General features: G+C 43.5%; 1 protein-coding gene across 4 annotated transcripts in view; it reads left to right on the forward strand.

The window, feature by feature from the left end:
- Nucleotides 1-16,938, forward strand: part of ARHGDIG (Rho GDP dissociation inhibitor gamma) — a 110,873-nt gene that overhangs the window by 33,074 nt on the left and 60,861 nt on the right. The window contains exon 1 of one of the 4 annotated variants that reach the window (XM_033964045.1): nt 13,627-13,856. The exons of the other annotated variants lie outside the window; for them this stretch is intronic. Coding sequence (XP_033819936.1) covers nt 13,784-13,856 — 73 coding nt within the window. The 5' untranslated portion in view covers nt 13,627-13,783. Of the gene's footprint in view, nt 1-13,626; nt 13,857-16,938 lie in introns of those variants that run through there. 4 annotated transcript variants of the gene reach the window in all.

Genomic DNA, 16,938 nt, shown 5'->3' on the forward strand with positions numbered 1-16,938 from the left:
CTCTCAGCAGTGCGGAAGCAGCAGTTTGAAATGATTTTCTTTGAAAGTTTTTCTCACTTGATAGATAATCTGTAAATAGATAATCTGTAAAAATGGACCCGTCTGTGTCTGCTTTGAATGGGTGGCTTGTTTCAGAACTACTGTATTTTCACGCATATAACGCATATACGTGTATAGCACGCATACGCGTATAGCGTGCGGGTCCAAAGCATTTCTGTAAAAAAATTTTTAATATAGCACGCACACGCATATACCGCGCATGCTGCTATAACCTCCTCCCACTCCCGCTTACTCTTCTGGCCTGCGAACCGGCATCCTCCCCCCCCCGCTCGCGTCACCCTCCCCCGCGATCCTACATCCCCCCCAGCACCGCAAAACATCTCTTACCCGATTGGGCACCGGCACCAGCACCAATGCACAGGACGTGCCAGTGCCAGTGCCTGAAGATCCTCCCTCGTTGGGTTGGGCTGGGCTGGGCGGTGCGAGGGAGATCCTCCTTCTTCCCTGTGCCGGGCTGGACTGGGCTTTGAGCATTTGTGCATGCTCAAAGCCTTCTGGTCTCGCTCTCTCCGAGATTCTCAGAGCATGCGCAAATGCTCAAAGCCCAGTCCAGCCCGGCACAGGGAAGAAGGAGGATCTCCCTCGCACCGCCCAACCCAGCCCAGCCTAACGAGGGAGGATCTTCGGGCACTGGCACGTCCTGTGCATTGGTGCTGGTGCCGGTGCCCAATCGGGTAAGAGATGTTTTGCGGTGCTGGGGGGATGTAGGATCGCGGGGGAGGGGGGGTGACTCGAGCGGGGGGGAGGATGCCGGTTCGCAGGGGAGATGCCGGATCAGAATGAAAAAAAAAATTTGTACAACGCGCTCACACGTATAACGCGCATGGTTATGCACGGTTTGTAAAATCGTGTATAACGCATGCGTTATATGCGTGAAAATACGGTACTAATGAAGTGTAGAGCAACATTTCCTCCTTACGGACCAGCAAATTGGCTGAGAAACTCTTTGTGGATGAGGAAGGTGGAAACAAAAACCAGCAGATTTTGGCTTCTTCCCCCATTCCACTTTCAATCCTCTCCCTATTCAACTTACCATTTAAAAACACCTGACCCGACAGAGATACCAATCCCCATAGCTGAAGACCTTCCCCCAATGGCACCAGCAGCAGCTCCACTGGCAGATGTGTCAAGGTGGATTATACAGTAACTAGGCATACCTCTGATGTACAAAGTATTAAAATCAGATTTTCTTCATCTGTAATCTTAAAAACACCCTATTAAAGTTTTCAGAACATTTGAAAGTAAACTGAACCCCCAAGAAGCCAGAATACAATGCAGCATTAGAGAAAGAAAACGGTGACACGTGGCTCCCTGTATTGTGCAAAATATAAAAATAGTAGGTGTACAATTTCAAAAACTGACATACTTCAATCATATTACAAATTAAGATATAAAAATAAAACAAAAATGGAAAATTAGATGATACTTTTTTAATAAACTAACAATACATTTTTTTTATTAGCTTTTAGAGGCCAAAACCTCCTTCCTCAGATCAGGACAGTATGCTATGTTAAAGTATCAGAAATAAAACGATGATGTTTATTAATACAAAATTAAAATGCAATACACAATATGATAAAAGCCAACAAAGCTTCAATTAATAAAGTCACTTGCTGTAAACAGATATCCAGACCCTACATGGGCCGTGTTTCAGCAATATTTGCCTTCAGGGGTCCTCGAATACAGCAATAAAAGCACAGCAGCTTCACAGAAAACATCTGTGAGAGTTGCTGTCGAGCTGCTGTGTTTTTATTGCTGTGTTTTAGGATCCCTGAAGAAAGCAAATATTGCCAAAACACGGCCCGTGTAGGATCTGGATATCTGTTTACAGCAAGTGACTTTATTAATTGAAGCTTTGTTGGCTTTTATCATATTGTATATTGCATTTTAATTTTGTATTAATAAACATCATTTTAACCTCTGGGAGTCCAGGGACTGGTTCCACATTGTTTTGCTGAAAACATTTGTACTGTTGAGGTACCAAGGTCTATTGCTATGGGAGACTGGACCGTCTTTTTTTGGTGTTGACCACCCCACAGTGTTTGTTTTTAAGAAAGTATCAGAAATAAACATCCAATATAAAGTTTTCTTTAAAAAAAAACCTTCAAATTTTACAGAAATTATTTTGTTGTTCTTATACTGTTGCACCAGTCCAAACATTCTGGTTATGGTAGCAACTATTTCAATTTAATCATTGCACAAAATAATTTAAAAAAACCCCAATAAAAATCTATTCTTATAGAAATACTTTATAAACTGTGAACAATACCAGTTCATCAATAATATTGTTAAAAGTGCCTATCTATGTGCTGATAGTAAATAAAGAACAATCTCAAAAGAATTATATGAATGTTTTTATCCTTTTTTTTCTTATCATAAGAACATAAGCAATGCCTCTGCTGGGTCAGACCAGAGGTCCATCGTGCCCAGCAGTCCGCACACGCGGTGGCCCAACAGGTCCAGGACCTGTGCAGTAATCCTCTATCTATACCCTTCTATCCCCTTTTCCAGCAGGAAAATGTCCAATCCTTTCTTAAACCCCTGTACTGTACTCTGCCCTATTACGCCCTCTGGAAGCGCATTCCAGGTGTCCACCACTCGTTGGGTAAAGAAGAACTTCCTAGCATTCGTTTTAAATCTGTCCCCTTTCAACTTTTCCAAGTGTCCTCTTGTTCTTTATTTTTCGAAAGTTTGAAGAATCTGTCCTTCTCTACTCTCTCTATGCCCTTCATGATCTTATAAGTCTCTATCATATCCCCTCTAAGTCTCCTCTTCTCCAGGGAAAAGAGACCCAGTTTTCTCCAATCTCTCAGCGTATGAGAGGTTTTCCATCCCTTTTATCAAGCGTGTCGCTCTCCTCTGAACCCTCTCGAGTAACGCCATATCCTTCCTAAGGTACGGAGACCAATATTGGACGCAGTATTCCAGATGCGGGCGCACCATCGCCCGATACAATGGCAGGATAACTTCTTTTGTCCTTGTTGTAATACCCTTCTTGATTATGCCTAGCATTCTATTTGCTTTCTTAGCGGCTGTTGCGCACTGTGCCGTCGGCTTCATTGTCATGTCCACCATTACCCCCAAGTCCCTTTCTTGGTTGCTCTCATTCAATAATATCCCTCCCATCGTATAGTTGTACCTCGGGTTTCTGTTTCCAACATGCAATACTTTACATTTCTCAACGTTGAACTTCATCTGCCATCTCGCCGCCCATTCCCCCAATTTGTTCAAGTCCCTTTGCAATTCTTCACATTCCTCTTTAGTCCCAGCTCCACTAAATAGTTTTGTATCGTCCGCAAATTTTATTATCTCACACTTCGTGCCTGTTTCTAGATCATTTATGAATATATTAAATAACAGCGGCCCGAGCACTGAGCCCTGCGGAACACCACTCGTGACCCTCATCCAGTCCGAGTAGTGGCCTTTCACCCCTACCCTCTGTTTCCTACCCGCCAACCAGTTTCTGATCCATCTATGTATGTCTCCGTCCACTCCATGGTTCTTCAGTTTCCGGAGTAGACGTTCGTGAGGCACCTTGTCAAAGGCTTTTTGGAAATCAAGGTATATAATGTCTATGGGGTCTCCTCTGTCCATCCGTTTGTTAATACCTTCGAAGAAGTGCAATAAGTTCGTTAGGCACGATCTCCCCCTGCAGAAACCATGTTGGGTTGTTTTCAAAAGTTCGTTTCTTTCCAGATGTTCATCGATGTGTTCTTTAATCAGTGTTTCCGCCAGTTTCCCCGGAACCGAGGTCAAACTCACTGGTCTGTAGTTTCCCGGGTCACCTCTTGATCCCTTTTTAAAGATGGGCGTGACATTGGCTATCTTCCAATCCTCCGGGATCATGCCTGTTTTCAAGGATAGGTTGCAAATTTGCTGCAGTAGTTTCGCTATCTCCTCCTTTAATTCCTTCAGAACCCTGGGATGGATTCCGTCCGGACCCGGGGATTTGTCAGTTTTAAGTTTTTCTATCTGCCTATGTACATCATCAAGGCTCACTTCCATGGATGTTAATTTTTCTGCTTGATTTCCATTGAAGATTTGTTCAGGTTCCGGTATGTAGGTTGTGTCTTCGTTTGTAAATACAGACGAGAAGAACATGTTGAGTCTTTCTGCGACTTCTTTCTCCTCCTTCACCGCTCCCTTCTTGTCTCCTTCGTCCAGCGGTCCCACCTCCTCCCTAGCTGGCTGTTTCCCTTTAACATATCTGAAGAACGGTTTGAAATTTCGTGCCTCCCTGGCTAGCCTCTCTTCATACTCTCTTTTGGCTTTTCGAACCACACGGTGACATTCTTTTTGATACTTCCTGTGCTCCTTATGGTTCCCTTCAGTTTTGTCCTTTTTCCATTTCCTGAATGAATTTTTCTTATTGCCTATCGCTTCCTTCACTATTTTAGTCATCCATACTGGGTCTTTTGTTCGACCCTTTTTGCACCCCTTTCTGAATCTGGGGATGTGCAGATTTTGTGCCTCGCTCACCGTGTCTTTGAAAAAAGACCAGGCATGTTCTACTGTTTGCCATTTTTTGGAAGTGTTCCTAAGTTTCTTCCTTACCATTTCCCTCATTGCTTCATAGTTTCCTTTCCTGAAGTTGAAAGATGTCGCTATGGTTCTCTTTCCGTTCGGTATGCCTACTTCAACCTTGAACTTGATCATATTATGATCACTGTTTCCCAACGGTCCCACTACTTTCACTTCCTTTGCAGGTCCCCTTAGTCCATTTAGGATTAAATCCAGAGTGGCATTTCCTCTCGTCGGTTCTCTAACAAGCTGCTCCATTTTTGTTGGTGCCATACAATTAGTACTGCACATTAAAACCGCCTTCCGCGCTAGTCGCTAACGCCTCCATTGACGAGGCGTTAGTATTTTGGCTTGCGTGATGAAATGGCCGACGCGCTAACCCCCGTAGCACACCTTGATAAAAGGAGCCCATAGTCTTTATGTGCCTTCATTTTTCTGTGTTTCTTTGTTTACCCTTTTATTGGCGTTGAAGTATATAGACATGTAGCATGTCACATAGAGTCAATTTTTGGAGCATGTAATGTGCAAGTCTATAATCTAGATGCTCATATCTGTGTCCCCTTCATTCTGGAATACTAATACTTATATGTAGAAGTGTATACTAACCATGAAAGTGCCTGCAACATGCTTAAGCGCTAATCTGTGATAGGACTCAAATTAAATTCAGTAAATGGCATCCAACTTTGTGTGTGGAAAAAAAAGTGCTATTCTATAAACAGCACTCAAAGGTGGGCACTGTTCTATGGAATAGCGCTTAGCACCAGGATCTGGACCCGGTTTTAGGCACGAGGACTTATAACATGCGGGGGTGCTGAATAGTTCTCAGCCCAACCAAGAAGGGAATGATGTGGAGCCACGAAACTTACAAGTTATTACACATATTCATTCCTAAGTTCAACACACTTGTCGCATCATGCCTGAAGTTTCTGTAACGCTTCCAAAAAATACTCTGATGTCTGGTCACTGAAATAATTCTCTGCTTCTGCAGTCACCTCCGAATCACAGGAAAATTGTTGTTTTTTCAAACTCTTAAGTTTTGGAAACAGAAAATAGTCAGATGGAGCAAGATCTGGTGAGTAGGGTGGATGGTCTATGCTCTGAAACCCCAACTGTATCAAAACTTCCATCATTTTGCTAGCATTGTGAGCAGATGCATTGTCTTGCAAAAAGAGAACTCTTTTCTACAGCTTCCCTAACTTCTTTTTTCTTTCAATGCCTCCTTTAATCAGCACAAGTTACAGTAGTATTCTGCATTACTTGTTTGGCCCCTTGGAAATTGATCAGTCATTATAACACCTTCTTGATCCAAAAACACAGTGGCCATGACCTTTCCTGCTGGCTTTTGGGTCTTGAATTCCCTTGGCCTTGGAGAACCTGAGTGCAGCCATTGCATGGATTGTTGTTTTGTCTCAGGATCATAGTGGTGTAACCATGTTTCATCAACAGTGGCTAGTCTTTCCAAAAGCCTCGCTGAAAATGCTGCAAAATCAACTTGAAAGTGTCCACTCGATATCGTTTCTCATCAGTATTCAAACATTTGGGCATCCACTTGGCTGACAGCTTATGCATACCCAGCTGCTCGCGGATTATACACCCACACATTCCCTGTATACCTGGAGTGTCTCAGCAATTGTTTTAGCTGATATTCGCCAATCTGCCAAAATCAGGTCTTAGACATGGTTAACAATTTCAGGAGTTGTCACCGTTTGCAGCAAGGCTTCCCAGACCTTGCTGCATCTTCTGTCTTGAAATCTCCATGCTGAAAGTTTGCTCACCACTTCTTAACTGGGCATTTGTCACTCAATGTTTGCATCATACACTCATGGATTTCCTTTGGAGTTTTCTTCTGCTGGAATAGGAACTTCATGACAGTTCAGAGTTCCACACTTGAAAATTCCATACTTTTTGTTGACATGGTTCAATGAATGATCTGAAACAATGTCAAAGCATAGCATTATGATTCTGCAAATTGGCAATTTACCAAATAAAATAACTCTCTTTTTCAGCTATAGTGGCAAAATAAAGCTCAGAATTTAGGATGTTTGTTGGGCTGGAAACTTTTCAGTATCCCTACATAAATTCTTGCACTTACATTGGGCATGGATCCACTGTGTTCTATCACAATGCATGCACTATCTAGCCACACCCCCTTGTCAGATCCACACTTAAATTTTTAGACCACAAAGATGTATGTGTAAATTCAATTTGTTGCCAATTAGTGTTAATAATTGATTATTAGTGCCTGATTTTTGGCACTAATTGACTCATTGATCAATCAAATTGCACATGCAAATTTGAGCACCATATATAGAATTAGGGGGATTGTGTGTAAATTCAAAGGGGGACTCTATAAGAATACTGTAAGTTACGCACTTTCTGGCTGGTATAATTGGGCACACTGATACTGGATTACATAACAGAACCTGGGGGCCCAGCTGCTGTTAATAGAAAGGCTCCTATTGTAAGTCCTGGGGTGCCTAAATGGAGACACAGTTGTAAAATTGTCCCCATAGAGGAACTTTATAACTGGATGCCTAGAAGGAGCTTAGTCTATAAAGAAATGTAGGCGCCTACTTTCCTTACCAGCTGAAATATATACCTAGAAGTTAGGCATGAGCACTTATGTAAGACTGAAGCAACTGTGCCAGAGTGACTGTTTGAAATTCGTAATGCTCACAAAAAGTATTTGCGTTAAATTTGACCTTTTTCAATTACAGTAGACTCTCTGTTAACCGGAACTCAAGCAACCAGCAAAAAAAAAAAAAAATCTAAGAAATACTGTAATACTTTAAATAAAAATGAAAATCAAATCAATTTCTGGCAGAAATTTAAGTGTAAACTTGGCATGCCATACCTGAGTACGCCCACACTTTGCCTACCACATGTCCAGTAATTTGTCTGGAACAGTTTATGGTATGGCATAGTATGGGGTATAACATTAGTTAGACCTAATTTTAATAGTGACCCTCAACCACCCAGAAACTACATTTATTCGGGTGCTGGTTAACTGAGAATTTACTGTATATTTAGGCCTGGCAGGTTTTGTTGGCCCTCCAACTCACTCAATACTGATCTCGACTGGGCAGCAATACCATAAGCCTTCACTTGTAACAACCCGGAGTATTTTGCTGCTATTTATAATCTCCCCTAGCTGAGCTACTGGTAGGGTTAAAATATGGCCCCAGAAAAAAAGAGGACAGATTGAGACATCCAGGTTTTACTTCCATTGAAAGCAATAGAAGTAAGGATAAGGTAACCATACGTCCCGTTTTGAACGGGACTGTCTCCTTTTTAGATCCCCTGTCCCGTTGTCCCCACGCACAGCTTCGGGATGCCAAAATGTCCCGTTTTTAGGGATAGCGTCCCGAAGCTGTCCGTGGAGACAACAGGACAGGCGATCACTTCCCCTCCCTCTAGCACCGAAGCCTGCCCTCCCCCCCCCCCCCCAGACCAGCCTCCGCTTCTGCCTACTGCCACTTCAAACACCCCCCACCCCTGGTTTTGAAGGAGACGTTGGACCAGCATGCTTAACACCGGCCCTGCAGCTCTGGACTTCCCCACACCTGCTCCCCCCCACTGGATCGCTATTATTTTAAATGTTATGGCAGCCATGGCGTTGTATCCATCAGAGAAGACTTTTACCTCGGCCTGCCCCGGAACTCTTCCTGCAGCAGCCGCCCACCTAGGCGGGAACAGGAAGTCACTATTGCAGAAAAAGTTCCAGGGCAGGCCGACGGCAGAATTCTCCTATGATGGATACAGCGCTGCAGCTGCCATAACATTTAAAATAATAGCAATTCGGTGGGGGGGAGGGGGATAGCAGGTATGGGGAAGTCCAGAGCTGCAGGGCCGACGTTAGAGAGAGTGAGAGCTGATGGTGCCACAAGGTCCCACTGGGTGAAGTGAGGAAGGAAGAAGAACCGAAGCATCAGCAATTTGGGGGAAGCAGGTGTAGGGAAGTCCGGAGCTGCAGGGGAGAATTGTTGTACCCAACTGGAGGGAGAAGGAAGATGAGGGAGGGAATGAAAGGAGATGCTAGGGCATGGAGGGAAGGAGAAAGGAATGCCAGCCCAAGGGAAAAGGAAGGAGGAGATGTCAGAGCATGGAGAGGGAGGGAAAGATGGAAGAAAAGGAAAGGAGAGAGATGCCAGGGAATCAGAGAAGGTATGATGCCAGCCCATGGGGTGGGAAGGAAAGAAAGGAAAAGAGAGAGATGCCAGAGCATAGGGGACGGGGTGGTGACAGAGAGAGAAAAATGGAGAGGTGGCAGAGCTGAAATCAATCATGTACAAAGGAGAGAAGGGGCACAGGATAGATAGTTTATGGAAGGAGCATAGAAAGAGGGAAGATGCCATATGAGAGACATTGCTTTCCATTGAAAGCAATGGAAGTAAAATCTGAATATCTCAATCCGTGCACCTTTATTCTGGAACCATATGGTAACCCTAGCTATTGCAGAACCGAATCCTTGACCGAGAGCCACAGACATACTCCCTACTGAGCTTGGGTGTTTGATTCCCACTGCAGCTCCTTATGACACTGGGCAAGTTACTTAACACTTCATTGCCCCTGGTACAAATAAGTACGTATCTAAAATATATAAACCACTTTGATTGTGTAAATCACACAGAAAAAAAGTGCTGTTATGTATGTCTGCTTGTATGTCAACTTGTAACCTTGTTACTAGCCTTTTACTATGTATGTCAACTTGTAACCCATTCTGGGCTCTTTTGGGAAGACGGACTAAATAAATAAATACTATATTGCAGTATATAGAATGTGTTCACAGGGCCTCTGAATCTCTAGGCTAGTCGGGGTAACATTTGTAAATTGCACATCTTGGAGAGAAAATACCACAGCAGCACTGCTGTTTGCTCCATTAGAAAGCACAGAACCCTAGATACATACATGAGGATCTTGGGGATCAGTTAAGAGTTTAGGTTGATGTTTTGTGAGATTGCTTATGATAAGGTGATATATCAAATTAATAATAAACTTGGATTCACAGAATAGGTTGCAACTCTTGCACTTTTAGATATCTGGTTCACACCTTTCCATATATTATCTAGTCACCATGAAGTCTCTGAATTCATTTGCAAATTTAGACCTGTGAATTTTTCTTTTTTTTTTTGTTGGGCTGCCAGGCCAAAAGTTTTGGGGGCATTTAAATCTTTAGCTTTTTAGAAATCAAGAAAATTGTCTTCAGAATCCATTGGATACTCCTTTTTATTCAGGGCTCCTTTTACAAAGCTGCGCTAGTGTTTTTAGTGCACGCGCTGGATTAGCGCGCGCTAGCTGGAAAAACTACCGCCTGCTCAAGAGTAGGCAGTAGCGACTAGCTCGCACGGCATTTTAGCACGTGCTATTCCACGCGTTAAGGCCCAAATGCATCTTTGTAAAAGGAGCCCTCAGTGTCATTTTCAGTAGTTGAGCTACTGCTTAGCCAGCTTAAGAACAAAGATTGTACTTGCAGGTTGTTTTACTGGGTGTCAGGTCAAAAGCGCGCAGGGACAAAGGCGCGCGCAGACAATTGAGCGCAGCGCGGAGGTGCGCACCTCGAAAATTACTGTTTTTACGGCTCTGACGGGGGGGGTTTGGGGGGTTGTAACCCCCCACATTTTACTGAAAACTTCACTTTTTCCCTGTTTTTAGAGAAAAAGTTAAGTTTACAGTAAAATGTGGAGGGTTACAACCCCCCACAACGCCGGCGCGATATCTATTAAGTAAACTGGGGGGGCTCCCCAACAAAACCCCCCGTCGGAGCCCCTAAAAACTGTAATTTTCTTTGGTGCGCGCCTCCGTCTTGCGCTCAGTTGTCGGCGCGCGCCTTTGTCTTTCGTCGAGTTGTCTATGAACCGTTTTACTGATGTGAGCATTTGGGTATAGGTGTGCAATTCCTAGAAAATACTTACACAGAGTACTCTATATCCTGAGTGTTTCTGTAGCCTGCATCACTGCTTGGCATTATGGTAAAGATAACATCATGGGGAATTCTGCATGCACACAAGTCAAATTTCTGTGCAAAAAATCTTTTCGCACATAGTCTGCATGTTTTGTTTGTCAAAATGACACACCATAGACATTGTTTTGTATGATGACATTTAAAACACAATCCAGAAAAATTACTACCAATTGCTAAATGTTGACTCTTTTGTACAGAATTTTGATTAAAAAACTTGTATTCATTTAGTTAATTTTTCGATACTTAAATATTTACTGTATGGTAGATAATCATATGTGTGATTACCATAAGGCAATGTAAAGGAAATTTTGTCACTTATATCAAGTAAGTCCTCTGCTCACACAGAAAAAGTTTTGCTCACATCTAGTCTGTCCTTAGAGGAAACATAGATCAGGAGCAAGAAAACACTTTTTTTTTTAAATTACATTCATATTGAGTACAGGTCTTGCCTATCTCAGGGGAGAAGGAAAAACATCTTATAGTGGAACTTAAGCAGTAAAATAATTACTAGATTGTTAATTTAACTTTGCCTCAAAAATGAATGTGACTGTTAGGCAGACTGGATGGACCACACTGGTCGTTATCTGCCATCATCTACTATGTTACTTGACCTCATGAGCATAAGGTTAGCCATATTCATTATAATGTAATATTGCCACCTTGATAGCAATATTTTATTTAAAGAGACACCTGACTCACCTTTCTGGGGAAGGAGAAAAGTAAAGCAGAAATCCCAAGTGACCTCTTTTTGTCTTGGGTAGTTGTAACTGAAAAACAAAGCAATGAGGGCATGAGTAATGAACATCAGATGCACAGAAGCTTTTGTCTTGCAAAAAGAAGCAAGCAAAATGCTTGGTCTTATAAAAACTGAGAGATACCTAAACAGATAAATATATGGAAATGAGTAATGTAAATATAGAGGCATTGTGTTTAATATTATTTCAGGGTTTAGGGAGAGTTTGGTATTTTGTTTATTTTTGTTTATTTTTTTAGGGTTTGTCCTTTTTTGAGTGCTGGGAGAACTTCCCACAGTGTGAGATGAGACAGCTTTGGGCAGTTGGAGGTAGGGATTGGGGCACAAATACATCATAAAATTTGTCATATTGGGACAGACTTAAGGTCCATCAAGCCCATTATCCTGTTTCCAACAATGGCCAATCCAGGTAACAAGTACCTGGCAAAATCCCAAAAGAGTAAAACAGATTTTATGGTGCTTATCCTAGAAATAAGTGGATTTTCCCATGGCCATCTTTTAGGAAATTATTCAAATCTTTCTTAAACCCTGCTAAGCCAATTGCTTTCACCACATTCTCTGGCAACAAATACCAGAGTTTAATACACGAGTGATGAAATATTTTTTTCCAGTTTGTTTTAAATTTACCACTTATTAGCTTCATTTCATTCCCCCTAGTCCTAGTGTTTTTGGAAAGAGTAAGCGATTCATGTCTTCCCTTTCCACTCCATTCTCTATTTTGTAGACCTCTATCATATCTCCCCCGAGCCATTTCTTCTCCAAGCTGAAGAGCCCTAGCCACTTTAGCCTTCCTCATAGGGAAGTCATCCCATCCTCTTTATCATTTTTGTCACCCTTCTCTAATTCCGCTATATCTTTTTTGAGATGTGGTGACCAGAATTGCACATAGTATTCAAGGTGCAGTGCACTATGGAGCAATACAAATGAATTATAACATTCTCATTTTTGTTTCCCATTCTTTTCTTAATAATTCCTAGGTTTCTATTAGCTTTTTTAGATGATGCTGTACACTGAGCAGAGGGTTTTAATGTATCATCAAAGATGACAAATTTTTTATTCAGAATAATTTTTCAAAACCTTTCATATGAACAAATAGGTGCTCCTCTATCTGAAGAATTGTGTGAAACATCTCTTTACCCCTCCCCCATATGCTTGATGCAGCTACATGTGTGTGCACCGTTCACAGTATAGAAATGGGGTGGGGCTAGCTTGCAAGAAGGCTAGTATGCACTGGTGATTTGCCTTTTAAAATTAGCTTGCAAGCCCTGTAGTCTAAAGGTACCCCTGTATTATAAATCTGATGATCAGGAAAGGTAGAGGAACACAGTTTGGCTTGGGGCCAGCAGACTATATGGAACATATTAAAACTAAACAAATTATCTGCCATCATTTACTAAGTTACTGTGTATGTTATAGAGCCCGATTCATCAAGGGAGAAAATCTTTCAGAAGTCAAGCTGATCATTCCATAATCAGCATTTACTACAATGCAAGGTTTAGGTTTTTCATCTGGAACAGCTCTAAAGTGGGAGGGTGGAGCATCTGGGCAGGTAAAGAAGCAATTCCGTTTCTCCTGAGATGGCTTAGTTTTCCTCATCAGCTGATCTCTGATAGTAAACACTGGAAAGAAGAACATTTCATATTCTTTTTTTTTATATGTCCCTTTCACATACACAGGGTTGCATTCTTTTCTTCATGGTCACTTATGGTCTCTTATGTCACATAAAATCTCCTCCATATTGCACTCAAAGCTCCCCCATATCTCACATGAGCAGACTTTCTTCAATCTCTCTTCCATCATCTCCAGTGTCCACATTTATACCCCTCCCTTTTATCTGTTTTTCTTGCACACACACACCACTTTCCTCCATCTAATTCCTCTGTGTCTGCCTTCCAACACTCACAAACACACATCTTTTCCCCATCTAATTCCCCGGTGTCTCCCTTCCAACACACACACACACACACACACACACCTTTCCCCCATCTAATTCCCCTGTGTCTCCCTTCCAGCATACTCGCGTCTTTTCCCCATCTAATTCCCCTGTATCCTCTGTCCAACATGCACACACACCTTTCCCCATCTATTTGCCCCGTATCTCTTTCACCACACACACCCCATGCTTGTGGGAGAGCTCTGGTGTTTGTATTCCACTGTGTGCTGCAGGCACAGCGATGAGCTCATTGCAGTCTGGCACATAATGAGTGATGGGGTTGGAGCTGCACTGCCCAGGGAGGGGAGGGGTGAGCAGAGCCAGCAAATCGATCTCGTCTGCTGCTCCCAGCAGCTCGCCCATGATTACATCTGCTGGAGCAGGAGCAGCCCTTCCAGGGAGGGATGCAGAGAGCTGTCTTTGAGGAGTGCTTCCCTCACATGGCACTGCAACAAAAAGGACCATTTCATTAGCAGTCAGCTGGCAGCCGAAGCTTGTGCCTTTGCCTGGGTTTGTGATTTAGTTTCTGGACCAGCTCCGGAGGCAGCTTGCCATGTTGGGCTTGGATATCTGTGAGCTTGGTGGCCAGCTATTGGAACTCATGTGGCTAACAGTGTGTTACAGAGGTGAGCTGTGAGCTTTAAATTCATTCTTTTATGGCTGAGCAGGACACCGAGTCTGTGCCCAGTCCTTATAGAAAACCCGATTCTGGAATAGGGGAGATGAAAAGAGAACCCAAAGGGGCCCAAGGCAGGGAGGAGAGGCAGAACATACAAGGGGCCTCTGACTACAAAGAGCCTCATAGCAGGGCAATTTCACTGCTCTTTTATTGCCAGCCCTGGGAAATTTCTGTGTTCTGATAATCTGATTAAATGGAAGAGCATTACATTCTTCACCCTCTCCTTGTCTGTAAACTAGATGACAGAATTTCTGGATTTTGTAAGTGGCACCTGTATGCATTCAGGAGCTTGTGGAAACTAAATTTGAAAACTGATGGTCATTCTTTCTAATCTGATTTAGTAAAAATAAAGTCATAAGATTGCTATGATAGCCCATTTAGATAATAATAATTTAAAAAAGGGTTCCGTCTGGAAATTTCACTGCAGAGAAATTGTGCCATTGTTCTGTTTTAATAATTTCAAATAATATGGCTTGTAGTTTCAGGTCACAAACCACAATGATGATATTTTCTTGAAGGAAGGCTGATCTTTTGCTCTCCCTCTTTGGCCTGCTGTTCTCCTCTTTCATATCTCTGTCCTGCTCTGCTCCTCTCAGCAACTACATGATCTATTAACCTGAACAGCTGCTCTAGTCCCACCTGTTCTCTGCCTCCTGTAACACCACCTCCAAATCTATCTACCCCTCACCAATAACCCATGAGCTCCTAATCTTCCTGCCCCTTCACTACCAGGACTTCAGCTGCCATTTTACCTGTCCCCTTCACTGCTGAGACTCAAGCACCTGTCCTGATTCTGTCCCTCAGTCTCGAGTGGGTTCACATATCAATCTGGTGCCTGTTTCCCTTCAGTCTTGGGTGTCTGGTTTCCTTTAATCTCAGATATAAAAACAGGTATTTAACTTCTTACAGAATGAATATTGTTCTCTTGCATTCTGATCGTTCATTAGGTTCACTGGGTGTTCGGTATGAAATGGGTCCTAGCTTCCTTGTCTTTTGCATAGAATGGGCACTTGGTTTCTCTGGGTTTTAGGTATAGATACTTCTCTAAAAGCTCGGTGTGGCAGCAGAACTAAAAGTTCACAGAAGGTTAGTGATGGGTTTTTTTTTTGTTTTGTAAATCCTAAGTCATGATATCAACCTATGGTGTACCCATACCTGGAGTATGTATGCAGTTCTGATCACCCCTTCTCAAAAAAGATACTGGGGCAAATTCAATATAGGTTGCTAAAAATTAGGTGGAATAAAACTGGTGCTAAGTTAGTATTCTATAAAAGCAGAGTTACATGCCAAATCTGTTATAGCAATGTATTGTAAACTGTGTGCCGCGGCACATTAGTGTGCCTTCTGAGATTTCAGGTATGCTGCAGCACACTAGGGAAGAGGAGAGGCGCTGGCGCCGGCTGACTTCTACAGGACGTCAGACTTCCTACGTCTTGTAGGCAATCAGCCAGCACCTCTCCGTCTGTCTTCCCTGCTGGCACCCCACTGGCATCTCAGGGCCCGTCTGAAGGGCCTTCGCGCAGGCATGGACGTCAACGTAATGACATCGCACATGGCGACACCTGCGCACTTCCGGATGCCTCGAGCTGCAGCCACTACCTTTAGTGTGCCGCAGCAGATGTAGGAAGGCATTGATTCACTAACCAAAATCAGGAACACCGACTTGGCTAGCCGATCAACAAAGAAACAACTGCTGGGGGCCAGTTGCTCACTTCCTTTCTGACTGCCCTGCTCTCTGACCCGACTGTCCTGCTCTCTGCCGCCCCACTGTCTGGCCCGACTCTCCTGCTTTTGCCATCCCGCTCTCTGGCCCCACATAACAACATAAGAATTGCCGCTGCTGAGTCAGACCAGTGATCCATCATGCCCAGCAGTCTGCTCCGGTGGCGGCCCTCTGGAGACTATCCCTATCAGGGTACTTTCTTGTTTAGTAGGAACTTGTCTAACTTTGTCTTGAATCCCTGGAGGGTGTTTTCTTCTATGACAGACTCTGGAAGAGCGTTCCAGTTTTCCACCACTCTCTGGGTGAAGAAGAACTTCCTTTTGTTCGTACGGAATCTATCCCCTTTCAACTTTAGAGAGTGCCCTTTCGTTCTCCCCACCTTAGAGAGGGTGAACAACCTGTCTTTATCTACTAAGTCTATCCCCTTCAGTACCTTGAATGTTTCGATCATGTCCCCTCTCAATCTCCTCTGTTCAAGGGAGAAGAGGCCCAGTTTCTCTAATCTTTCGCTGTACGGCAGCTCCTCCAAACCCCTAACCATCTTCGTCGCGCTTCTCTGGACACTTTCAAGTAGTACCGTGTCCTTCTTCATGTACGGCAACCAGTGCTGTACGCAGTACTCTAGGTGAGGGCACCATGGCCCGGTACAGCAGCATGATAACCTTCTATGATCTGTTCGTGATCCCTTCTTTATCATTCCTAACATTCTGTTCGCCCTTTTCGCCGCCGCCACACATTGTATGGATGGCTTCATCGACTTGTCGATCAGAACTCCCAAGTCCCTTTCCTGGGAGGTTTCTCCAAGTACCGCCCCGGACATCCTGTATTCATGCATGAGATTTCTGTTACCGACATGCATCACTTTACACTTGTCCACGTTGAACCTCATCTGCCATGTCGATGCCCATTCCTCGAGCCTGATTATGTCACATTGCAGATCTTCGCAATCCCCCTGTGTCTTCACTACTCTGAATAACTTCGTATCGTCTGAAAATTAATCACCTCGCTCGTCATACCTATGTCCAGATCGTTTATAAAGATGTTGAAGAGCACGGGTCCAAGCACCGAGCCCTGTGGCACCCCACTGGTGACGCTTTTCCAATCCGAGTATTGTCCTTTCACCCCCACTCTCTGTTTCCTGTGCTCCAGCGAGTTTTTTATCCACATGAGTATTTCACCCTCGATTCCATGGCTCGCAATTTTCTGAAGTAGTCGTTCAGCAAGGATGTGCTGAGACTGGAGTCGGTGCAAAGAATGGCCACCCGGATGGTCTCGGGACTCAAGGATCTACCATACGAAAAACGGC

This window comes from Geotrypetes seraphini, chromosome 11 (assembly GCF_902459505.1).
Source record: "Geotrypetes seraphini chromosome 11, aGeoSer1.1, whole genome shotgun sequence".
NCBI lineage: Eukaryota > Metazoa > Chordata > Amphibia > Gymnophiona > Dermophiidae > Geotrypetes > Geotrypetes seraphini.